At 40.9% G+C, this 26,550-nt stretch overlaps 1 protein-coding gene across 7 annotated transcripts; it reads right to left on the minus strand.

The window, feature by feature from the left end:
• Nucleotides 1-168: 168 nt before the first annotated feature.
• Nucleotides 169-22,450, minus strand: SMARCA5 (SNF2 related chromatin remodeling ATPase 5). 7 transcript variants are annotated; one of them, XR_014538419.1, is made up of 24 exons: nucleotides 21,867-22,339; nucleotides 17,935-18,009; nucleotides 16,287-16,453; nucleotides 15,556-15,656; nucleotides 14,683-14,783; nucleotides 13,226-13,405; nucleotides 12,214-12,369; nucleotides 11,991-12,122; nucleotides 10,793-10,861; nucleotides 10,046-10,155; nucleotides 9,706-9,932; nucleotides 8,877-8,998; nucleotides 8,631-8,783; nucleotides 7,946-8,078; nucleotides 6,760-6,908; nucleotides 6,478-6,597; nucleotides 6,273-6,383; nucleotides 5,816-5,929; nucleotides 5,522-5,608; nucleotides 4,447-4,579; nucleotides 2,246-2,700; nucleotides 1,659-1,992; nucleotides 814-924; nucleotides 169-455 (listed from the first exon to the last, which is right to left on the minus strand). XR_014538419.1 is itself a non-coding variant. In XM_083571100.1 (24 exons), exons 1-24 carry the CDS (start codon nucleotides 21,993-21,995, stop codon nucleotides 390-392), a joined length of 3,114 nt encoding a protein of 1,037 aa, XP_083427226.1. In that variant the 5' UTR covers nucleotides 21,996-22,450; the 3' UTR covers nucleotides 169-389. The 7 variants fall into 7 exon arrangements, 5 of the variants coding, with proteins under 5 accessions (XP_083427226.1, XP_083427227.1, XP_083427229.1 ...); XR_014538420.1 differs by having other exon boundaries at nucleotides 5,522-5,644; nucleotides 21,867-22,332; XM_083571100.1 differs by having other exon boundaries at nucleotides 1,659-1,871; nucleotides 2,582-2,700; nucleotides 5,522-5,644; nucleotides 21,867-22,450.
• Between the last annotated feature and the right edge of the window lie 4,100 nt (nucleotides 22,451-26,550).

The following is a 26,550-nucleotide window of genomic DNA, read 5'->3' on the forward strand; positions in this document are numbered from 1 at the left end:
ACAAGTAGTGTCAGCACCTCTAGGTTTATCTGTCACTGTTAAAACAGACAACTGTAAAAGCCACTTTGTGTTGCTACTTCTGAACCCAACAAATCTTGAGCCATTAGTTTCAACACTATTCATGCAGAAAGAAAGGGACAACATATAAAAAAGTTAGTGACCAGTAAATGAAGCCTATTTTTTATTTCAAGTGTTAATGGTAAAAAAAAGTTCAGCACAGCTGTTTTATTTAAAAAAGTGAAACTACATTACTATTCTTCTAGTTCAGTAAGTAAACACATGAACCCAATGTCCTTTAATGACATAATAGTTGAGAATTGTACAGTACATCTTATGAAGACCCGTAAAATTAAAGAACTACTTTAAAGTTAGTGATAAGAACTTAGAATTCACAGCTTTAACTTCTTTTTCCTCCCTCTACCATCAGGAGTACCGTCCAGCTTACGTTTCTGCACCTGGATAGGGAGTGAGAGAAAGATTAGATTTTAGCCATTAGTCATAAGTTAATTGGCCATCATCCAAAGGACCACAGAACTACACTGAATAAACAGAAGAGTACTTTTGATCAGAGGAGTTTGAAAGCATCTTTTGAAATGGCATAGAGTCTGTTAAAAAGAAAGCCAAAATTCCAGTGGCACAAACCCCCAGAGAGCATTTAGAAGCAGCTACAGAGGCCAGAGTACACATGTTCCTTCAGGGGATGATTTGGTCAAGGATTCAGATACAGAAAGCGATTGTTTTCAAATTATGTGCCAAATTCAACAGGTTCTCTAAACATAAATCACTTGTAACAAATTCATCTTTTACACTCACCAAAGATGGCTTTGGGCCCCGTTTTTTCTTCTCTGCCTTCTCTTTTTCTTCTAATTCCATGTTTTCTCTTTCAATCAAAGTGATTAAGGTGTTGCATCGTCTCTGCAGCTCCTGAGTCATGAAAAAGGAAACAGACCCAATTATACAGTAGCCACAACACACAAAAAGTTCACACAACTACATCCTATTCCCAGTAGTCTCTGAATCAATCTGTGCTGAAGAAAAGAGCAGCTTGAAAAAGCCAACATTACATAAGTAGAGGGAAGAATGAATATGATCAAAGTAGAGCCCACTAGCACAGTGCTGTGGGTAATAAGTGAACTCTTAACAAGGAGGGTGTATATATCATTTTTGAAAAATCAGTCATAGGTTTGATTTCTGCAAGTGGTGCCTATCATATACAGAGGTGACTAAGAAGCTTCCCAGTTTGGGGGATGGGAAGAAAACAGATAGGAAGAGGCCCCTGTAAGTCCCTCAACCAACAACACCACTGGACTTTAATAAATAACCACATTGCTGAATACAGCATTAGTGAGGTTAGTGTATACATATTTTAAGTAGACATGTGACACCTTGACTTATAGCCACGTAAGCTTACTTCATCAGTGTGCATATTTTTAGAGCGAGCCTACAAAAGACCCTCACGGTAAACTTGCCAAAAATAGGGGCAAACGCTGTAAGTACACAGGAGACAAGGCCCTAGTTGAAACAGTTTGTTCATTTTGGCCTATGGCTGCTAACCCCACAGCAGGTTCCAGTGTGGAAGACAACAGCTCTAGTTCTCTGAAACAGTTTCTGAAGAGGTTCCCTTGAGAAGACATTGATACATTCAAACTAATACGTACCATTGCAGTTCTAGACTTGAGGAACCAATCAAATCTGAATTGGGGAGAGTTGCGAATACATTGCCTCAACTCGTCATAAACATTTTCTTTGTCAAATCCTAGCTTGTGAAGCATGCAGATTAAAAAGCGATCTTCCTCTTCTGTATAATTTTTTCCTTTGTTAGTGCCATACGATATCCTCAGCTGGTGAAAAGGTGCTTTGTACCTGCCAATCTAAGCAAAAACAATTTCATGCACAGAACTAGACAAGCATCAGTGTACTGCAGGATAGAGACATACCCACAGCTCCATATCACTTTGAAACATGATTTACGTTATATATAACTCTACTTTTCTAGTTACAGAAAGGTAGCCGTGTTGGTCTGCCATACTCAAAACAAACAAACAAACAAATTTCTTTCCAGTAGCACCTTAAAGACCAACTAAGTTAGTTCTTGGTATGAGCTTTCGTGTGCATGCACACTTCTTCAGATACTTCAGATTCTTCAGTATCTGAAGAAGTGTGCATGCACACGAAAGCTCATACCAAGAACTAACTTAGTTGGTCTTTAAGGTGCTACTGGAAAGAAATTTGTTTGTTTGTCTACTTTTCTAGCAACACTGAAAGCATCATTTGTAGAAAATCAGCCTGTATAACTCAACCCACTTTTTAATGGGCTATATTTTCTTTCCAATTGTGGATAATAGACTGTTTTCAAATTCGAAGAGGAGTAAGCTATTCAGACAGTAATAAGGAATTAAATCTGAAACACCAAGAGCACTTCACAGTTTCATGACTTAAGACATGTCAAGCTTAACTTCTGAAATACGGGAAAAGTAACTTGAAGAGAATAGGAAAGACGACATTTAAATGAAATTAAGTAGTATAATATATCATTACCCTGAAATGTCAGTGTAATTAAAAAGAAAGAATATATGATTACCTTTGTGTCAAGTGCCTTTTTAATACTGATTCGCCTTTGAATTCGAGCTTCCCCTCTTTCAATCTGTGCCATTATCTTTTCTATATCCTGGAGTTCATTACATCGTTCCCAGAAAACAGCTGGGGGGAGGGAAATATTTGCTAGTTACATCTTATGAAAAGTTCATCAGTTTCATAATCTTAATTAGGTTAAATAAATATGAATTTATAGCTTCTGATATGTAAACAAGTCAGAGCTAGTATGATGTAACAATTAGTGTTGGGAAACGAGTTCAAATCCTCACCCAGCGATGAAGCTCAATAGGTGACCTTGAGCCAGTCCACATCTCTCAGCGTAGCCTACCTCACAGGGTTGTTGTAAGGATGAAACTGGGAGGATGGGGGGGGACCATGCTCACCACCACAAGCTCCTTGAAAGAAACTGTGGCGCAAGGAACTTTCATTTTATGCTTATATAACATAAGCTTTATGTGCAATACCAAAAAAAACCTTTTTTAAAAAAATGATGCAAAAATGGCACACACGGGGGGGGGGGGGTAAGAAAATGATGCATGCAGAGAAAAGGTGGAAGAGAGCAGAGAAAAACAGCCAGCAGCCTTTGTGAGAGTAACTGGATGCAGAAGAGGCGGCTAGAGAATAGAGCTGGGTGATACCTTGTTTTCAACAGCTAAATAGTGCAATGTGCGATATATCACAATGTCTGGGGTGGTTAACCCTTTTGGCCTGGCAGGCCAGATCAAATGTCTTCCTCAGCTGACTGCCAGGTGTTTGGGAAGTGCTGCACACAGAAAAGAGCAAGCTTTGCAATCCTGGTGCTTGAGAGACACAGAGCTTGCAAAGCACCTTGGCACAGTGCATCTTAAGCACCTGGCAACCAGTGGGTTATCAGGCACTTGTGAAGTACCGTATTTTTCGCTCTATAGGACGCACTTTTTCCCCTCCAAAAATGAAGGGGAAATGTGTGTGCGTCCTATGGAGCGAATGCAGGCTTTTGCTGAAGTCTGGAGAGGAAGAGGGGTCGGTGCGCACCGACCCCTCTCGCTCTCCAGGCTTCAGGCAGCTATCCGCAAGTCTTCTGAGCCCAGCGGGACTTCCCACCGCTCTCCGAAGGCTTGTGGATAGGATAGCCTGTTCTGGGGGCTGGGGTCGGGGGAGGCCCCCGTCCCCAGCCCTGCAAGCTCTGGGAGAGGCAGCGAGGTTACGCGCAATCTCGCTAACTCTCCTGGACCTGTTCTGGGGGCTGGGGTCGGGGGAAGCTCGGGCTTCCCCCGGTCCCCAGCCCCACAAGCTCCGGGAGCTCTTTGGGGCTGTGGGGGGGGGGGAAATAAACTTTTTTCCTTTATTCCCCCCCCCCCCCTGAAAACTAGGTGCGCCCTATAGAGCGAAAAATACGGGACTTTGAACGGGGCTTTGCAGGCACTGCCAACTGGCCTTTTTGAGAAAGCCCCACCACAAACACTATAAATGACGTCAGGTGTAGGTAGGGCAGGACACTAGCTTGCCAGTAGCAGCTTTGCAGGCCAAATGGGGAGAGCCAACCAGCCAATTATTTCCCACGCCCTTTATTTAGGCAAATATTCACTTTAAAATATCCTGTTGAATAGAAAACTGGCATTTTAATCCATTTTACAGTGAATAAATCTCAAAACAGATTTTATGGCTGACTTAGTTGTTTTTAAGATTTCATGGAAAAAACTTCCCAAAAAACTCAAAAGTATACTTAGGCTATGGTCAAGTACTCACTTGCCTAGGAGTAAGCTCCTATGAACTCAATGGAGCTTCTTTTTAAATAGACATGTATAGGCATGCATGTCTATTCAGACATAAAATCATTCACAGAACTTCTCACAAGAAAACATAAGTTACCAGAATATTCAATGACTTCCTCTGGAGTTTTTCCTTCTACTTCCCGGGCTATATTTTCAATGTCATCACGACCCCATTTTTCATTAGCTTTGATGAATTGATTGAAGTCTCTCTTATTCCAATTTGTGAACCCCTTAAGAAATAGCAAGATAGGTATTTAGGATTTTCATGTTTCTTTCAAGGTAAGGTAAAAGGTAAAGGTACCCCTGCCCGTACGGGCCAGTCTTGCCAGACTCTAGGGTTGTGCGCTCATCTCACTCTATAGGCCGGGAGCCAGCGCTGTCCGCAGACACTTACGGGTCACGTGGCCAGCGTGACAAGCTGCATCTGGCGAGCCAGCGCAGCACACGGAACGCCGTTTACCTTCCCACTGGTAAGCAGTCCCTATTTATCTACTTGCCCCGGAGGTGCTTTCGAACTGCTAGGTTGGCAGGCGCTGGGACCGAACGACGGGAGCGCACCCCACCGCGGGGATTCGAACCGCCGACCATGTGATCGGCAAGTCCTAGGTGCTAAGGTTTTAACCACAGCGCCACCCGCATCCCTTGTTTCTTTCAAAGACATAGCTTAATTGGGTCATCAGCTGCTTTCAGAACTTTCTGGCTAACTTAGGAAAGTTAAAACTTTGAAAACAGTGTTCTCTCTAAGTGACCCAGATTAAGCTTCATTTATCATGTAAATTTGTATCCTACCACCTTTTAATGTAAAACAATTCCAGGGTAGCTTACTACAAGGTAAGAACTAAGAACAGCATCAGGAGAATACATGAAAACAGTTTAATTAGAGATTAAATCTGAAGGAAAAAACAAAAACTAAACCTGTCTAGCATCAAAAACAGAAGGCACCAAGATAACCCTTTATGGGGGGACAGTGGGTTTTATTTTTATTAAAATATATGCACCACTTGATTGTAAAAAAAAACCTCAGAGTGGTTTACAAAAGAAAAAACAGTACTTTGAGTGCTTCTCAAAAACAAGTTTTAAAGAAGAAAACAAATCAGTTTTCTCTTTGTAGTATTGACAAATGAAATGAAATGTAGACTTAGCCAGAAAATGTCATAGAAGGATGACCATACCTGGGTTAGTAACTTTTCTTTTTCTTCCAACTCTTCTTCATTAAGGGGCTCAGCTTCATCAATTTTAATTTGCTCTTCCTTTTGTGCCTGGGATGCATTGGGTAAGTCAGGATTACGAGGTACCTAAAATTTACCAGACATCACCAAATACTTAAACTAAGCTTTCTATATGAAAAATTATTTGACTTTGCTAAGATTAAAATAAGATAAACCAGTGGCAAATTATATAGCATCAAAACAAAATATAAATTTATTTAAATTAAGATGAAAAACAAAGCATTGATCATAATTTACCTTGTACCCAATGGTTTTTCTGTAATAAAGAATCTCTTTTTCCAACAGTTCAAACAAACGTGGTGGAAAGAACTGGAAATCCTGAACATTAGGCTGTTTTGGAGGGCGCGGTGCCTTAAAAAAAAAAGACACACAAATCAAAGAAAAGAAATCAAGGCTATTACTCTATCAGGCCCACTAATAAAGTAGGCAAATATTAGCAACTACAACCTCCCCAGAACAGGAACTACACAAGATACAAACTACTTCCAAATCATGCCAAAGGAAACATCAGCAGAATAAATGTTTCTCAAATAATAGGACCTACTGTGGCAGTCTGTCAAGAGAAGTAGACTTGTGTAGTATGCTTAATTTTACACAAAATGGGTATTTTGGAAAATAAAGGCTTTAACAAACTGATTCCACCCCACCCTCCCCTAAGCTAACTTTTTTTCTACTTATGTTCTTGTTTACTTACTTTTGGTGCTTTTGGTTCACTGACACGAAGAGCTTCCCTGAAATAAGCATCAACAGCATAGTTTGCTTTTCTCTCACGCTTAGGTGGTTCAATCCACTCTGTGAATGCCATCTGCAATAAGCAATATTTTTGGATAATGAATTAACCAGTCTACAGATCCCAACAACACTGCGTGAAATTCTAGTCACTAAAAGCCCCTCATTACCTTTTGCTTCTCTCTATAATCTTCTCCTTCAAAGTTATAGACACTTGACTCTGTATCCACTGTAAAATTTCTGAGTGAGCTTTCACCCATGTTGGAGAGTTTCTCATTCATTTCTGCAGTCTAAAAATACAAGAACCATTTTTTTCTATAAAACTTAATGCTTCATAACCAAATGAGAATTGCATGCAGTCAAGACAAAGCATCATTAGTGGTATTCAAATTTTGACCTGGAAAAAACGAAGCTCACATTTTATTCTGGTATTTCATAACATGTTAACTTACTTTCTTTGCCCCTCTTTCCAAAATACCATCAATATCTTCATCTGTAATTTCACTCTCCTTGGAAGCAAAGACATGGGTAGCTCCATGCCTAATCATCTGCAACATTTCATCTTTCCCCAGTTTGTTCAGATTTTGATCCACTAGTCTTCCTGAATATGAAAAAGAAACAGAATGTAACACTAAAAGTCAAGTACTTTGAAATTTGCTGTCATAAGAATGTTTTTAATTTTCTGTTTTGAAATCTGGTCAGCCATAGAAGCAGTGCTATTATTTGAAATGTCATTTCTATTGTATTCCCAACAATGCTAAGCAAACACTTTTGATTAAATTAGTATGAGTGTACTCAATCTTTAAACACTCTACTTTTGCCTATACAGTGCAGTTTACATTATTTTTTCATAGAAAAAAGAGATTTTCTGAAACAATACACAATACTTGAGACAACAGGTGAACTTCACTATAACCTATAGAAAACAAGTAATATTTAAACACTTGGATCTCTTTCTTTCTGCCTGGCAACATGTAATGTCTGACAATAGCTTCATAATAATTACAGACCAGACTTTCTGAAACCACTTTCAGTAAAGGTATTTTTGTAGACTTCCTGGTTTTTGTGCAACTGAAATAATATTGGTCACTAAAACAATATATTCTATGTAAATAAAAGTTATCTAATAGTACTGATTTAGCCCATGGAAGTTATACATCTCCCTAAGATTACTTAAACATTTTTCCTTTTTTCTGGATTTAAAAAAGTCAAAAGTAATTCTTCACACAGTGCATAGTTTAAAACCGTAGTATTTCTTGCTAAAATCTGCGCAGCTTCAAAAGGGGATTAGATAAATTCATGGAAGAAACGGCTATCAATTTCTACTAGTAATGAAGGTTATATTTTAGCTTCAGTATGTAATGTAGTGTATCCTGAATACCAGTTGCCAGGAAACAGAGCAGGAGAGACATTGCACCAATGCCATGAGGCTCCAATAGGCATTTGATTGGCAACTTTGGAAAATAATGCTGAGCTAAATGGCCCTTTGGTCTGATCCAGTACGGCTTTTCTTATGTTATGTCCACACACTACTACAAAATGTGCATCATAAAACAGCTTCTTAACTTACTAAAAACACCCAATATCAACCAATATCACTGTGCACACTTGTTGAAAGAAAAGCCAAGTTCTATTTACCTTGTTGAATAACTATGGAATCCAAGCGGAGTTTCATTTCTGCTCTTTCCACTATTCTTTCTTCTACAGTGTTGTCTGTAATAAACCTGAATACTCTAACAGTCTTTGTTTGACCAATTCTATGTGCTCGATCCTACAAAGAAAAGAACTCAGTATTTAAGTTATCCACAATAAAGCACTAGCATTATATTGAACTATATCCATGCAACTCTGCATAAATTAAAATTTATTCATATGAATGTAGAAGCCAACATCTTGAACAACTTGATCAAAAATGATAGCAGTGAGAAAAACTTTCTTTTATTTATAAAAGTACTTGTATACTGCAATTCATAAAAAAATGAAGCAATTTACAAAAATTGAACATAACCCATACAATTAAAAAATATAAAATGTTAGACATCAGTCAGCTATTGACAACTTGGGGAACAATGCTCCTGCAGATGATCTCAGTGTCTGACCTGGGATGTAAACATTCAGGGAATCCCTGAGTTACCCTGGACCTAAGTTGTTCAAGGCTTTGTAAATTAATACAAGAACACTGAACCTTGATCAACAGTAGATAGTATAATTTTAAAATAGGCTGTTGCAGAGTCAACAAGTGTATAGCATGAAAATGTGTTCAAAAACAAAGCAGAAGTGAGATTCAAGTTCATGATTTCTAAGGTACTCTTATGAACCTTACCATAGCTTGTAGATCTACTTGAGGATTCCAGTCTGAATCATAAATGATTACAACATCAGCTGTAGCCAGATTGATTCCCAAACCACCAGCTCGTGTGCTCAGCATGAACACAAACTTTGAGCTTCCAGGTTCATTGTACGCATTAATGGAGGCCTATATAAAAAATGAGTCAGTCAGTACATCAATATTGGTTCATAAATTTTCAAAGAGAAAAAAATATTAAGCTTAATTCTTCTGAGCACCTACTTGTCTCTCATCATGAGGCGTCTGCCCATCAAGCCTACAATATTCATAGTTTCGCCACATGCAATAATCTTCTAAGATATCTAGGACTCTGGTCATCTGACTGAAGATTAGGACGCGCGAATCTGTTCAAGATTTTAGAAGATAGTTCAAAGTAAACCGCACTCTCAAACCAATTAGCGATCACTCAAGAATTTTAAGAAACAACTGCAAAATTTATGGCAATCCAGAAGTATACATCAAACAGATAACTAAAAACATTAATTACACAATCACATACTATTTTTATGCATAAAGCAACTATGAAACCAATTTAGATCAGCTGTTCATCAGTGTTTGCAGAGGTGACATCATATGACTGACCAGGTGGACCATCCATCAGGATTGAGGGAGGAAGACACATCCCTGGTCCACAACAGGCAAATATTTGAACAGGTGCTATGATTTTGAAATATTGTACACAACTTCTCCAGGAAGAAGGGCTGCCAGAAAGGGTTAACTCCAGCACCTTGCACCTAAAGGAATATTTGCAACTAATCAATTGTTTGAATAATGTTCAGGGTACAAAAAGGGCTTCTTCAGGAATAGTCTCACTGCTATAATAAAGCTTAAGATTCCAAGATTTCACTAACAGGCAGACCCTACAAGTTGTGTATAGTACTGTCTAGGATCTCAATACAGCAATCTTGTTCCATTTAGTAGTAAAGACTGAAGATCACTAATATATTCCTACAAGGCACTACAAAAAGCCCAAACTGGGGAAATACTGCCTTATCAAATAAGAAAAGAGGCATTTTCCCACCTGCATATACCAGTAAGATAAACATGTTACCTTGTTCTTTCAATTTTGGCAACAGTTTGTCCAAGACAACCATTTTGCCACTGTTAGTAACCAAATGCATATCTGTTGTGTAAGGTGGGCCAGGCTCTGCTCCATCAAACAGGTATGGATGATTACAACATTTTCGCAACTGCATAAGAATGTTCAGTAATCTCATTTTGTCCAGTTTTCCAGCAGAATTCAATATATCAATGTCCTTCATTAAGATTCTTGTATACCTGTATTGAAAGAGTAAGGCAACTGAGAATCATGTCACACAAAGAGTTTTCATACACAACCAGCAAGATTAAATATTTTGTTCATTAATTTCATATTAATTTCAATTACTTACCATTCTCTCTGCATTTTGCTGAGGCCTACATATATTTTAACTTCTTTTTTTGGAGGCAAACTTTTCTCTACTTCAGCTTTAATACGACGTAAGAGAAATGGTCGTAGTACCTACCAAAAACACAAAAAGCAGCACATGACTTCAAATTGCAACACTACACACGAAAGAATTATTCATATTACTGATACTTCAGAACTATATTGCTTTCCACCCCCTTTCAATATGACAGGCTGTATGTGCTGTAGGCATTCCATACATATGTAAGATACAAAAAGATGCAAACAAAAAATTCCATCTGCATACAAGTGTATGTCTGATTTCTGGTTCCAAATACAGTGCCATACTTTGTATCAGAGGCTTCCCAACTATATTAAGTGGCAATTGAACCCAATCTCTTATTAGCCCCAATATCTACTGTACATCATTTTTTGTAACATATCAACTGAAGCTTGCAAGCAGAAAATTATTCACCTCCCAAGTACAATGCATGTAGAAAGTTGATTGTGTTACCAGTGGCGTAGCGTGGGTTGTCAGCACCCGGGGCAAGGCAAGTAATTTGCGCCCCCTAACCCGTGGATTTGCGCCCCCTAACCCGTGGATTTGCCCTAACCCCAGATGTTGCGCCCGGTGCGGCCGGCCCCCCCCTGCACCCCCCACGCTACGCCACTGTGTGTTACATAGAAGAGTAGAAACATTCCTTTGAAGTTCAATGAATTAAACTAACTGATAGTATAATTAAAATCTCACCATATGGAGCCGTTCCACTAGTTTTTGATCCCCAAGACAGTTGTTTGTATCAAACCATGAATCAAAATCCTGTATTGAAGTATTAAAAAGTTATAATCAGTCACATTTCAGAATAAGATAACCCATTATTTGTCTAAGAACAAAAATTGGTATTTATTGTTGTTATGTAGTTCTGCAAAGGCTAAATCCAAGTTTTCAGGAAGCATTCATAACTCTTAATAGTTCAAGCTTTCCTTGCGAAGTTGTAAGAATGTTCTGGCTCTGTTCCTGATGAATTAAGAGACAGAATATGCTGCAGATTCCCTTCAAATAAATATTTGAAAATTAGGTGCTAGGCACTCATTAACTCACATTTCCTACCTTTCTTGCATTAACCATGACTTCACATAACACATGCACTGACACAAGTTATGGATAATACAATCCAACTTCCTGCCCAGCAATGCTTTGCAAGACTGCATTGGGAGGAGGAAAAGTTACACTGGAAAGTAATGTTCACAAGGCTCCTATTTGCAAACCATAGTTTTGTAAAAAGTCAAAATTACACCTGCCACTAGCCAGATAAGTCAATTTCCATGTTCAAATACAAGGCAGCCCAATCAGCATCAATAAGGGATTATTTCTGCCTTATGTGTATTTGAAGATTCTAGAGACCTGCATTGGTTTGTTCATTAGCATAAATACATAAAAGTTATTCTCTCAAATAGAAAGTCTTCCCACTTTTTCAATTTATTTACATAGCATAGAATGTTTTTTTTTAAAAAAAATCTAGCTAAATATGCTTTCACTAATTCTTTCTTTTGTTTTATCAACTATAATCTTCCTGGAAAAGTAATCTTATATTTCTGAATAGTCCCAAGGAGTTTGATGGGGTTTACATCCAGGCAAGATGATAAAGTTTGCTTCGTGGAATACTAAGGATGCCTATTGCCATTACTCTGACCATTATAAATACATTTGAGAAGTTTAGTGGCTAACAAAATTTCACCTACACCACCTTCCCCCAACCTGCTGCCCTCCAGACATTTTGAACTACAAACTCCCATAAGTCACAGTCAGTGGGTTGGGGAAGGTTGCTATATATGCAAACCACCAAGCATTATAAGAGACCTCTCACGAATGTTCACACCAAATATAAGTAATCAACAGTATTTGATAGGCAAGATTATAGTGAATTTTAAAAGTTGCAAACCCTTACATCAGCTGAATTAAAGACGTCTGGCAGTAAAAAGTTAAGAAGTGCCCAAAGTTCATGCAAGTTGTTCTGTAATGGTGTTCCAGTTAACAGTAGTCTATTTGTAGTCTTGAACTCTCTCACAATTTCTGACAACTGAAAGAAAAATACATATATATATATTAAACTAGCAGAAATATTTTTTGCATGATTTAAATATTTACATCCACTGGGTGTTTCAAAATACCTTTGATTTTTCATTTTTTATCCTGTGAGCTTCATCAATAACAAGGTATCTCCAGTTAAATTTTTTGAACACCGATTTCTCTTTAATGAGCATTTCATATGATGTTACACAGACATCCCATTCACCAGGCAACAAGACATCTCGCACAAATGCGGCCTATTAATAAGAGGGAGGAAAATTATTTGAAAAACTGTAAAAATGCAACTGTTATTTCACATATTTCACAAAGTACCTTGGTCACCTCAGGTTTGATGCTGGCTCTTAAAAGTATTTCTCTAGACCAGGGCAGTCCAACTTTCCATACCAAGTGGGCTGCAAAAGTACTTCAACACAGAACCTGCAGGCCACACACAGAATTAAATTTCCAAATCATAAATTAAAAGTGTTTGTAATACTGTATATTTATTATAATAGACACAATTAATAATGTATGCACTTTCATTAACAATGCATGACACAAAAACTTTTTTTTTAAGGCTTTAAGATGTTTTTTCTTGAATGTTGCCAAAGTCCCCATGGGCGAAATGTAGCCTGTGGGCTGTGAGTTGGACCACCCTACTCAAGATCATCTTAAAATGTTCTGCAAATTCAGGACGATATAGAATTAAAGCCTGTGGGGTGCAGAGAATATGGGGTTCTGGGTGGTAACTTTCCTGATTCAGCACACCTGTCCTTTCCCCCCATCCTACCACATCAGAACATAAAAGCTGGTGCATTAGAATCCAAGAACCTGAGTCACAGTCTCTGGAAATACATAGTTTGTTGCCTAGCTTAGCTGTTGCTTGTTTTAAACTAAGACCCCTGGTTTGTATATTCTGCTAAAGAAAGATGCTTTGAAAGTGAAACTAAACTTAGCAGAAGTCCTTCTCTTGGGAACATAAAATGAGAAAAGGGAGGAGCACAAAAGCATATTTCACTCAAGGTAATCCACATGGTACTAAATCTTGGTTTAGCATTATGTGCTAAGTACACCAGAAAATTTTAGGGAAACACTGAGGTGGTTCATACTCACTCGCTGGTCTTTGTCACCTATCAGACATACTGCCCGAAGAGTTGGCACCCATCTCTTAAATTCACTCATCCAATTATGTAAAGTTGATTTGGGAACTAATACCATATGAGGACCAGGAATATTTCTGTAGTGTTTCATATACCCAAGGAGAGAAATTGTTTGCAGTGTCTTTCCCAGACCCTATTAACAGAACATGTATCAAGTTAACTTGAGAAGTTTCCAGTCACCAAGATAAAATAACTAATATATACATAGGTAGGGGGTTAGACTAGATTACCCTCAGGATCCCTTCCAATTCTATGAGTTATATGTCTTCTCCCTTAAATATTCTTACTAGCCAAAAAGACACAACGAACAACAGAAATGTCCTCTACTCAAGACAGAACATGTATAAAGAAGACATCCAAACACAGCTAATTCCCTAAAAACCACATTTTTTAAGCTGTCTGTTTGCAAATGGACGTGGGTGGCACTGTGGGTTAAACCACAAAGCCTAGGACTTGCCAATCAGAAGGTCGGCGGTTCGAATCCCCGTGACGGGGTGAGTCCCCATTGCTCAATCCCTCTCCTGCCAACCTAGCAGTTCGAAAGCATGTCAAAGTGCAAGTAGATAAATAGGTACCGCTCCGGTGGGAAAGTAAATGGCGTTTCCATGCGCTGCTCTGATTCGCCAGAAGCGGTTTAGTCATGCTGGCCACATGAACCGGAAGCTGTACGCCGGCTCCCTCGGCCAATAAAGCGAGATGAGCGCCGCAACCCTAGAGTTGGCCACGACTGGACCTAATTGTCAAGGGTCCCTTTACCTTTATGTTTGTGAAACTTTCAATCAGTGCACAGGCATGTTTAATTTCTCTTTCAGCTGTGCTAGACAGGATTTGTCCATTATTCAAATTATCAGGTGCGCATTTTTCTTAATCATCTTCTCCAACTACATGCTTCATTTCTCAATATAACCTGTCACATGCCTTAGAAGCTATATCACTTAAACTGAATTTGGAAGCAACTTAGTCCGGAAGCACTTTCAGCTGCTTGCCAGAAGTAGGAACAATAAGCAGTGAGGACATGTTGATGCCAGTTTCTCAGGCTTCTTGAATGCTAATTATCCAACAGATGGAAACATCTTCCTACAATCTCAGAATATTGGCCTTTCTAAATGTGAAACACTCTTAACCAGAAAAGCAGCAACTTGAGAGCCTACATTGTTCCAGAGAACAAAAAAGATATTCTCTAGTTGGATTTTACTGAGGCAAATCAGCATATGAACATCATTATGTACTGTAAAGTGAACTGTTGTTATTTGCATTTGCTGTTAGGCATCTAGTTTAAACCAATGACAGATTTAGCCACAATGTAGTACAAAGACTCTGACAAAAAGAATGTAGTAACTATTTCAGTTTAGTATAATTACATCTAATTTAAATTTGATAATCTCAGACAAAATCAGTTGTTGCACATACCATTTCATCTGCTAAGATACCATTGATGCCATTTTCATACAAAGAAATGAGCCAATTCAACCCTCGGACTTGATAATCACGCAGTTTTCCCCATTTTACATCTGCAACGAAAACAGTATACAGTATAAAATAGTTAAAGTCACCATTAATAATACTTCCAATGACGAAGAAGAAAACACAAGAGGATATAAGAATATTTTAGTATATATCCTAACAGTGAGGATGCAAATCCTTGGGGACACCAGGACCAGAGACGCCTCAGCTGCAACAGCAACTAGGGTACCCAGAAATGTTTCTCTCAGTTCTACCTGCAGATTTGCCAAACTTCAAGTTTTGGTCAAATGTCCTAACATCTTGTTAGCCACAGCACAATACTTCCACAGGTAAGCCAATCAACACAGATGAGGGAGAAAGCTATCCCGATTGTCTACGTTTTAAAAAAACAAACACACAGTTTAGCTGGTGCACTGTAATGACAGCAAATTTCTCTTGGCAACGAACATGAAAAACACGAGGGGAATAAACCAAATATTATAAAGGATCCAAACAAATTATGTACACACTGCCCAAACAGATCACTACATTTTTATTACCTGCATTTACTTTTGGTTGGTCAATATTTGATAAATGTAAATGTTTCTGTAAAATTTGGCAAAAAGCATTCTCTATTTTAGTTTTAAAATACCGAAATTTTAAAATACCTAAAAAATAATGTCAAAAATTAGGGGGTGTTTTATACTCTGGGCCATCTCTCCTCATTTTCTTCAATCTGAGTCCCCCAAAATAAGGAGCGTCTTATACATGGGGGCATCTTATAGATTGAAAAATATGGTAATTGATATTGTACCACAAAGAGCAAAAGCCACTACATACATGATGGAGAGTCTTCAAAGCGGGTGCAGACATTAGTGGTCTTTGAGCTTTCTGTTAACAGCTCCTCATCCTCTTCCTGTTCAGTTCTGCGATGGCGGTAGCTAAAAACAATGCATCAGTCTAAGTATGCAGCAACTACCATGTATACCAAAACACTCAAAGAAGCATATTGCCCGAGAAGCATAGCACAAGTACAAGGAAGACCCTTGCCACTCTTTCCACTTCCATGTCCCAACTAGAGAGGAAAATGGTAGTAAATGACAGGTTGTAGAAGTGAGCTCTCATTCCCTTCTCCAATCCCAAACTGAAAAGAGCAGCAGGAGACTGTCCCAGAACTTGTGGAATCGCAAGCACAAGGTCGGGAACAGCAGCCTGCTCCTCTCACAGGCAGTATCTGGTAGCCATAAATTTTGAGCTGGCTACAAGCCAAGCAATATCTGTGAACCCCTGCAATACCCTAATCTATGAATTCCTGTATTTAAAAGATTATTTCCCCAGTCATGTGATGCTAATAAATACTGACCTTGTTTTTAGGAAGTTGTCTACACTATGGAATAAACTTAAAAAGAAGAACACAGTTTACAGACAAGTGGCTTTCTTTAGAATTGTGCTTATACATTGGAGTTAATTTTTTTTAAAACTACCTCACCACTTTTTATGCTCTAGATTGACACTTGTCTGTGAAAAGGATAATAATTCCAGTGATAATCAACAGATTGGGTAGTACTCACTCGCCAACTGATAGGAGATTTTGTTTTTCATCCTTCTTTATTCGTGGCCGTCCTGGTTTCATTTTCAAGGGTGAAGTTGGAGTCTTTTGAGCAGCAGGCTGAATGAAATGAGCAAACAATTCTGTTTGCTTCAACAGATACTCAAATCTGTTTGCTCTGTCTGTTTGCTGGAATAAGAATGAAAAATATAAGCAAAGATGCAAGCAGGATTCTAGAATTACATTAGCTTTCAGCATGTCAGAATCAACTACATATTGCCCCATCTAAAAACATCCTTCCTGTTTAGGCTAAGAACATCTAAAGATGTACACACACTGAACATTCAACCCTAGTTCTGAAGACAACTCTTTTGACATCAAGTTCATTGCCAGGGTTAAAAAGCTAACATGTTGTCAATGTTTCTACTGGGGGGGGGGGGAGATGCAAATTTTATCTTTAATTAACCCTCCAAGGTTGAAGAGTAGATGAGCAAAGTTCAGAGGTTTGTTTTTTAAAAAAACACTAATATCTACTGAGTTCTCACATGCACCATTAACTGAAAAAATGTAAATGAACATTTAATCTAACTGCTGAAGGCTTGAGATGCTATGTGTGTTCCTTCCTGTAGCTAAAGTTGTGCAACCACACTGCTAGTAGGAATGCTAGTCATTATCTGAAATATTTCACAAATAATTATTTTACTTCATTTCTGTGCCAGGTACATTATATGTATGCATTTTATAATTCTTGTTCCAAAGAAAGAATGCCTCCTCCAGTCAGGAGAAAGGAGGTAGCAGATATTTCCACACAGCAAATATTAACTGCTTAGACCATGAGATGAAACAGGTATGCAAATAGAGAACATAGCAACTGGTTCTTTAAGACTAGAAGACTACATTCTTCTTTTCTGACTCTCTGCTGGCAGAATAATAGAGAAGGATAACATGAAAGCTGTCTGGATGTCCTACAATGTTTGCAAGTTTAGAAACATGGCAGGATACTCAAGTGTCTGGCTGTTACTTCTCTGTTTCTCAGGCAGATACGCACAGAAGACAGCAAATATCGGAAGTCCCTGTCATGCAAGTTGTCTTTCAACCCTTCTGACAAGACAGGGTGGGAGGACAGGAGAAAGCAGAGAGCAGCAGGAAAGGATGTCCAAGCCTGACATATAAGCAGCTATTTAGTCTCTAAGCATCAGCAGTGGTCCCACCTGGCTCTCTCCATTCTTTCAGAGCCTTTTATTCTTAAAGTAATAGGTACTGAGAAACCCAGGTGGAGACATCACTGCCCTTCAAAAACTATCACCTACCTAAGTGCCAAGTCACGTTTCACAACTGTCCTTTTCCCCTTATGAACTAATTCCTAGTTCATAAGAAGGGGGACCAGGATGTTATTGCACTCGACTTGTGGAAGCATCTCATTATTACCACAACTGTCTCTACCACATCGAGTCTATGAATGGTGCAAGGTGGGGGAGGCCATGGAGAAGCAAGAGGTACAAATGAGAAACAGAAGAGGTCTGTAGCACACAAGGCAAGTGAGTAGAATAAACAATATTTTCTGCAATCATATTTGCATTGTGATGTGAAATCTCAGACAAGAAGAGATTAACATCTTTATCAATCTTCTAAACCATCTAAACAATACTTATTAGTATAAAACTACAAACCATTTTCTCTTCATATGTAGGATCTGGTTCTTGATTCTCTTTTTGTATTCCTGGAGATTCGTCATCAACCACATCCTGGAACATAAAAATTAAAAAGAGATACTTTGTTTTCTTTCTGCACCTCAAAACTTCACAAATGTATCAAGTATTTAAGAAGCAGGTAACCCAAAGTGGTGTTTCTCATGACAAGTTGCATATATCCACCATTTTGTATTTTTGGCATGGTTATACAGTTATGATACCACTTCTGATCTTTTTTTTTAACAGCTTACCCAATCTAGTAACAGAGACGACAAACTACCATATTTTTCCATCTATAAGACACCCCCATGTATAAGACAACATTTTGGTGACAACAACCAATCGCCAGTCCACCCTCTACACTATCCGTGTATAAGACGCCCACTGATTTTTGACATTATTTGGGGGGAGACCTAGTCTTATACACAGAAAATATGGTATATTAACATTTGTTGTCTTGATCTCATGTACCTTTTAATAATGTTGACTGTCCAATGTTTATTCCTTTCTCCCAATTTAGAATTATATCACCATCAAATTGCTGATCATACTGGGTCTTCTACTGAAAATTGTTAATCTAAATATTTTTTCCCCATTACAGTAGTTTTATAATGTATTATTTATTCATTGCAGAAAGTTTCGGTAGACATTTTGTAACTTTTAAATTGATAGATGAAGAATATTGTAGATAGTACGTTTCAGCATTTAATTCTCCACTCTATACAGGTACTATAGTAACATGGTAACAAGTATGATGGGAAAGAAAGGCAGTCAGGGAGCTTTATAACACAATGTATTTCCAGTGCAATGTGAAATTTATTATATAGCTATCGGAACCTATATAAACATTTTCTTTCCCTATGGTCTATTTAGTGAAAGCAAATTATAACCTGGGGGTGGGGGGGAGAAGGAAGGCAGAAAAGAAAACAATACATATCACTTTAAGAGGAAAATTTATCAGGTCACAAGGAAATTTTAGTCAAACAAAATAATTAATAAGAGTTCATTTTATTTAAAAGCTAATTTACTGACTTCCAGTTGTCCAGTGTATGTGTTTTTAAAGTCCTTATCTTGTAAACTGTCCCGTCTGTCATCTTCAAATGAAGGATGGCATTATAAACAAACAAACAAACAAACTGTTCCAAATCCAGATCCTGTCAGGATTAAGTTTCAGTTTGTTCATCCAATCTTCAATTGCATTCCCAGGTTTAAACAATGACAGCTAGAGTTCAGTACTAACAGCATACTGATATCACTGTACCCAAGGTCTCCAAGCCATATCACCCAACAATTTCATGTTTTGTAGCACAGGAAATAAAATGGAACATTTGCACAACCCACAAGCCAGCAACCATGGGGTAGAACCCAGCACTACCTCTTGCTCCAATCACTTTAAGACCTCCCCTGGCTCCAACCTGGAAAAGTTATCATGGTTATATATTTGAAGAAGAAGAAAGACACTGATGAGATCTGTAAGAGTCAACAGGGATGACTTTTCCCATCCATTTCTCCTATAAAACCAGATCTAGTTCAGTATCATGCAAAGAAACCCTGGCATTTGAGAGTAACTATACATTCCACCATCTAAAGGAAGAATTGACACTATTCTGAGATTATTAAAATCAGTTGGATCTACTGAGGACTACCTTTAGGAGCAGACAGGGTACAATTGATAGACCACAGGGACTGTAGGGACCACTCTCTCATCAAGGAGGCCTATAGCAGCATCTCCATTATGCAGCATACTATCTTCCTATGACATATGTATTTAACCAGGGTGAGCATGAATACTTTTCAATTTGTACAGCCCAATGATGTGGACAGGATTATTGGCAATGTGAGAGCTAGATCCTTGGCCTTCCTGGCTCATTAAAAAGGCCAGTGGAGGAATGGCTGAGTGGGTACAGAGAAGGGTCAGTGCCTCCTTACAACAAGGAAGGGTTTCAGCATACCCAAAGGAGGCAGTTATAAAACCTCTATGGAAAAAGCCCTCCCTGAATCCCACCATACTGGATAATTAGCTGCCTGTTTTCAATATTCCCTTTTAGGGCAAGATACTGGAGTGTGTTGTGGTATCTGAACTCTAGTGGTTCTGGGATTCAACAGATTATCTTGGAGCATTTCAAACTGGTTTCATAGATGACATGCAAGAAACTGTACAGGAGGAGTATGTCCCTGTTGGTTCTGCTGGACCTTTCAGTGGCTTTTACACCATCAATCATGGTATCCTTCTGAGTCACCTTTCTGAGATGGGACTTGGGGGCACTATTTTACAATGGCTCTGTTCCTTTCTGGAGGGGCAAACCTAGAAGGTGGTGCTGAGGGATTCCTGTTTGAACCTTGGCCATTAGCTAGTGATGTTCCTTAGGGTTCTGTCCTATTCCCATGGCTATGGAACTTAAGACAAATTCCTGAGCCGAAGCAGGTGAAGGACCCTAAGCATTAACACTAACATCCCCACTTGGCCCCTCAACACGTTAACAAAGGTAAAATGATCAGCTTCACAACACAATGGTGTGTGAAACCATACAGGGCACCCACTACCTATTGTTATTATCCCCCCCTTGTTTAAATCAGGTGGTTCAACAACTTGCAGCTTTTGTGTTTGTCTGTATGAGTAGAACTTTTAGTGTATTAGCTGTTGCCGTATATTAACCACCAATATAGTTATATAAGGCAAGGTTACACAACAGAACAGAAAAACACCAAAGACAAAACTATGAGGCTGCAAGTACCAGGAAATAAGTCCTTTTGAAAACAGTAGGATCAGGTTTTTAACAGCCCATTTCCCCATATTAGGAAAATGTATATAAACTAAAAACAGGTGCACAAATGATAATACAACATGGTACCAAACAAAAGAAAATGTATGCAACATCACCACTGGTGGTGGGGTAAATGCATACAATTGACTTTTCACAAATGACTTTTTATTCTTTTCGTGGGCACAAAATATCTATCTTTATCCATTCCACTTTAGAACATATGACCAGGGCAGGATGGGCCACTTGTTATATCAAAGTATCCTAATGGAAGGCCAACCACTCTGGCTTTGTACCGGACACACAAAGCACGAAAGACCTATAACAACCTAAAAAAATCAAGCAGGCCTTTTGTGTCATATCCCCACCGCAGAACCAAAACAACCCTTCAAACTGCGTGCACGCATTGACAGCAACGAATTCACTAATCGACCCAGTTTGCGAGTAGGATAACTTTCGTGTGTAGCCCATTCTGATTTCACTTGTTTGAGACTCGCTTCCGACAAAAAAACACCTTTAAGGACTGGACCGTTTGAGGGGATCGCGGTGTGTGCGGAGAGGGAGGCTGCTTCCCTCGGAGGGATCTGTGCGCCCCCTTCCTTCCCCCCCCCCCAGTTAACGCTCAGTTGCTTGCTTTGTCGGGCCGCTTTGCCAAGGCAAAGCAGCAGCAGAGGATCCCGCCTCCGGGAGGGAGAAAGGAAGGAGTCTCGTCGCTGGAGGTGCCAACCAACGCGCCCGCCTTCCTCAGAGGGGGGAAGCGAGGGCGGAACGCGCGCATGGGGCTCCTGACGCGAAGACCCAACGCACGTTGGCGGGGCTTCCCGAGGCGCTTCTAAGAGGAGCCGCTCCTCCTCCGCCTCCTCTCTCTCTCCTCGCTATTGTCTCAGCCCCACGCGGCTCGGCTGGGGCCCAACCCGGCCGCTCTGAAGCACCGCTGACGAGAGAGACGCGGTGGCTACAACCGACGCTTCGGTCGAAGGAGAACCGCGTTGAGGGGGCGGCACTGGACTCATGCCCTGCAACCCGCCGCCGGAGCGGGCGAGCGCCTCCCCACCGACCGGGCAAGAGCCGGCGACGAGGAGCTTCACACCTCGCCGCTGCCCCCCTCCCCCCCTCATCCGGGCGCCGTTTCCCTTTTTGTTTCCTCACCGCTCCTTCGGCGTCTCCTCCGGGCGGCCCCTCCGCGGCGCCCGCCCCCGCGTTCTCCGCGACGGGAACCGAAGCGCCGGCAGGCAGGGAGCCGGCGTTCTCGTTCTCCTGCCCCGCCGCAGACATCATGGATACCCCCGTCCACACACGGGCGGCGGCGGAGGGAGAAGAGGAGGCCTGGCTCGAAAACTCCGCCGCTTATATATTGATATATGTATATGTGAGGACGGGTCTCGCCGCTAGTTTCGCTCCGCGCGACTCGGGCCGGTCCTTCTTCTTTTATTCTTCTAGTTCTTCTTCTTCTCCCACGGCCCCCTCTCGCCGCTGCCGCCCCGGCTTTCTCAGCGCGATCCTACCAACCAGGAACAGAGCCGGCTCTCGGGTCTCGCGAGACAGCCTCTTCGAGGGCGGGCAGGCGGAGGAGAGGAAGGGGAGCCGAGACGCCGGCGCTCGCAGCACACGGATTCTGATTGGCTAAGAGAAGAGAGAGGAGGCGGCACTGGACGCTGCCTCCGCGATTATTTTGGCGTGAGGGCGGAGGAGGAGGGATCTGGGGGCCGCGCGCGCGTGTGAGCGCGATGCCGGAATCAACGAGGGAAGGGCGGGGACTGTGTTTGCGTCATTTGAGTAGCGGGGAGGGCCCGGGTTCGTTCTTTTCGCGCGTTGGGAGCGGGGCGGAAGGCGGGATGAGCTTTGGACACGCACATTGGGACGTTTTCACACATGATGTTGAAGGCACGTGCCGGGATCTGTTTGGGTGCCTGCCAATTTTTTTCCCATTTTTTTAAAGTAAAATACTTGTATTGCTTTATTTTATTTGCGAACCTCCGGCCTGCCGCTGTGGCGCAGCTCTCAGATAGCTAAAATATAACAACTTGAGGATTAGAAACAACAATATAAAACAACGACCCGATGTGAAAGCGAAACGGGGACAGCAGATATATCAAGTGCGCCACATTAAAAACATTACCCGTAAAAGAAAGCGAAAGCCTGCCGGAATTTGTTCGTTTTTAAAGACAGGAAGCGTGGGGAGTCAATGCATTGCATATTTCTTATTTCGATAAAGGGGTTTTTCAGCTTTTGTGGGAGTCCAGCTCCCTTCAGCCTGGCCAATGGTCATGGGTAAGGGGAGCTGGAGTCCCAAAAATCTGGGGAGCTGCTGCCTTAAAACAACATAATCCTGATCATACATTTAACTAGAGTTTGCAACATGGGGTGCGATTTTGGGGTTTTATAAAATCACATCCATTTTTTTGTTTTCTCTAGTCATGCAAAGGTGGGGAAAGCAAGACAAGATGAAATTCCCTTTTCTAAATTATTAAAGTTGCAGATCACCTGTCCTTATTTGGGTCAAGTAGGCACCTTCCATCTTTAAAAACAATTACTAAACAAAACAAAAAAGTAACACCACTATAGCTGTTGGGGTCCACTAACCAGGCCCAAGCTGCCTTGGTCTCCCATAATCACTCGTTTATTCAGCTGAGTGTGATGGTGAAGCCGCCCCAAATAGCCTTTGTTCATACTTTTTATAGGCATCCCTCCTCCCTTTCCCCCTTTTGAGGTTCCTTGTGTTGATCGAAACAGGACACCCTGCCTGGAGACCTTGAAGGGGAGAGATGCCTGGCAGAGGGAGGTTTTCCTGAAAATCGCCTAGCAACGTTATCTGGTCTTCACATATTTGTGGCTCACCCTCCTAAATTCTAAAGCGGGTAGTTTTTTACAGAAGCAAAATGGCATCAGTTAGGGGAACAAAAAAACGACAAGAACAGGCCTCTGTGGCCAAGCAATTTCTGTCCAAAATAGGCTGCAGCTGGCAGACCAGTTGGAGCTGGGAAAAGGCATTCCTAGCCATTCAGGCCACCTGAGCCTCCAGGGACAGTGTTGAATCCAAGAGCAGCCCAAGTAGTGGATTTGTACCCACCTCCCAGGCATGAGAACCTGGGATACATAAGATCTCTTGTCTTTTCAGGATTCAGCTTCTGTTTACTTACCTACATCCAACCCGTCTCTGCTTCCAAGCACTGGTCTAACACCTCTAAATACTGCTCTTTTCTCTATGGCAGTTGTAAAGCCTACATTGGCTAGAATACACAGTCACAGAAATACAGTCACTTCAAGTTTCTCTATTTTCCAGGGATGTCCTTGATTTAGAGAAGCCGCCCCGGTTTCTGATTTGATCCCGGAATGTCCCTATTTTCATTGGAGAAATGTTGGAGGGTATGGTAGGATGTCCCTATTTTCACTGGAGAAATGTTGGAGGGTATAGAGATATCCAACCCCCAAGCCGTCTGAAGGCAATCCTGTACTGTATAAGGTTTTTTAAAAAATGTTTAATGTTTTATTATGTTTTTACATATGTTGGAAGAATGATGGGGCAACCCAATAAGATGTGTGGGATATAAATAGTAAAATTATCATTACGGAATGGGATGTCCCTATTTTCATTGGAGAAATGTTGAAGGGTATGGAAATGCTCACCACTCTAATAATAATAATAATAATAATAATAATAATAATAATAATAATAATAAAAAATTTATTTATACCCCAGCCACTCTGGGCAGCTTCCAACAAACGATTAAAAATACCTTAAAACATCAGTCATTAAAAGCTTCCCTAAACAGGGCTGCCTTCAGATGTCTTCTAAATGTCAGATAGTTGTTAACTTCTTTGACATCTGATGGGAGGGTGTCTTCTAAGTCTGGTAGTTGTTTTTCTCTTTGACATCTGGTGGGAGGGCGTTCCACAGGGAGGGTGTCACTACCGAGAAGGCCCTCTGCCTGGTTCCCTGTAACTTTGCTTCTCGCAGTGAGGGAACTGCCAGAAGGCCCTCGGCTGGACCCCAGTGTCCGGGTTGAACGTTGGGGGTGGAGACGCTCCTTCAGGTATACTGGGCCGAGGCCGTTTTGGGCTTTAAAGGTCAGCACCAACACTTTGAATTGTGCTCAGAAACATACTGGGAGCCAATGTAGGTCTTTCAAGACCGGTGTTATGTGGTCTCGGCGGCCGCTCCCAGTCACCCATCTAGCTGCCGCATTCTGGATTAGTTGTAGTTTCTGAGTCTCTTTCCCATATTAACAAAAACCACCTGCTGCACCAGCTTGAGGTTTTTTTGGGGGTGCTCATTGGGCAAAATTCCCCAGTGGCCTCTCTCCTTCCTGTGATTCTCCCTCTGCTTTTGGGCCTAGTCTCCATCACAGCTCAGAGAGAGAAAGAACAAATGAGCAAGCAGCCAGGGGCAACTGCCATTCTGTTCGCTTACATTGTTTGCTGGTGCTCTCCCACTGAGCCAGAGACAGAGAAGGTGAGCAGGTCACATCTCACCTCCCAGATATGAGAACTTGGGACACAAAACACCTTTGTCGTTTTAGGATTCAGCTTCAACTTCTTGGACCACATCTAGCCCACTACTGCCAAGAAGCAATACACCTCAACCACTTCTCTTAATTCATATGGACAGAGAGATAAAGCTTGGTATCATCCACATATTGATGATACTTCAGATCCTCAGATGACAGCTGTTACTAGCTTCATATAGTTGTTAATTTCACTTCCTGCACTCTTTTTTCCTTATCCATCCCTTCAAATGATACACATGCATGCACCCCCTACTCTAGCTCCAACATTTCTCTGTTGGACAAGAACATCCTACTATACCCCCCAACATTTCTCTGATGAAAATAGGGATGTCCTAAGGTAAAGTGGCCCCTTCATGGATCACTGCCTTGCCGTGGCGAAGGGGCTTGAATAACTCAGAGAAGCTATGCCGTGCAGGGCCACCCAAGATGGACAGGTCATAGTGGAGAGTTTTGACCAAATGTGATCCACCTGGAGCAGGAACCGGCAAGCCACTCCAGTATCCTTGCCAAGAAAACTCCATGGACAAAGGCAACAGGCATATAAAAGTTATGACGCTGGAAGATGAGCCCCTCAGGTTGGAAGGCGTCCAACATGCTACTGGGGAAGAGCGGAGGACAAGTACAAGTAGATTCAGAGCTGATGAAGCGGCTGGGCCAAAGCCGAAAGGACGCTCAGTTGCGGATATGCCTGGAAGCGAAAGGAAAGTCCAATGCTGTAAAGAAAAATATTGCATAGGAACCTGGAATGTAAGAACCATGAACCTTGGTAAGTTGGACGTGGTCAAAAATGAGATGGCAAGAATAAATATTGACATCCTGGGCATCAGGTCCATGGGGTCACGAAGAGTCGGACACGACTGAACGACTAAACAACAACAACAAGGTAAAGTGGGACATTCCAGGATCAAATCAGAAACCAGGACTGCTTCTCTAAATCAGGGCCTGTCCCTGGAAAATAGGGACACTTGGAGGGTCTGTCCTACATGCACAGTCCCCATTTTACCTTATCACCATTTGCATTGCTGGGTGTGAATGGAGATAAATTACAATGTTAACTGCAGTGTGGAACCGTTGCTTTAATTCCACTTAGAGCTTAAAACGGAAGAGAGAATATTTAGTAATGCTGAGAAAACCTAGGCTGTGCACACACTCCCTTTTACTCTGCATCCTGTGTGCTCCCACTGCTGGTTTGGGAAGTAGTGTACACATAACTTTAGCGACCCGCCAGATCTATCCTGTCGTTTCTCATGAAATACTGTATTTTGACACAGTTCCCCCAAACCAGCTTCGATAAAAAGAAAGACTAGTTGCCTTTTAAGCTGGTA

This window comes from Podarcis filfolensis (assembly GCF_964270895.1).
Source record: "Podarcis filfolensis genome assembly, chromosome: 9".
Lineage (NCBI taxonomy): Eukaryota > Metazoa > Chordata > Lepidosauria > Squamata > Lacertidae > Podarcis > Podarcis filfolensis.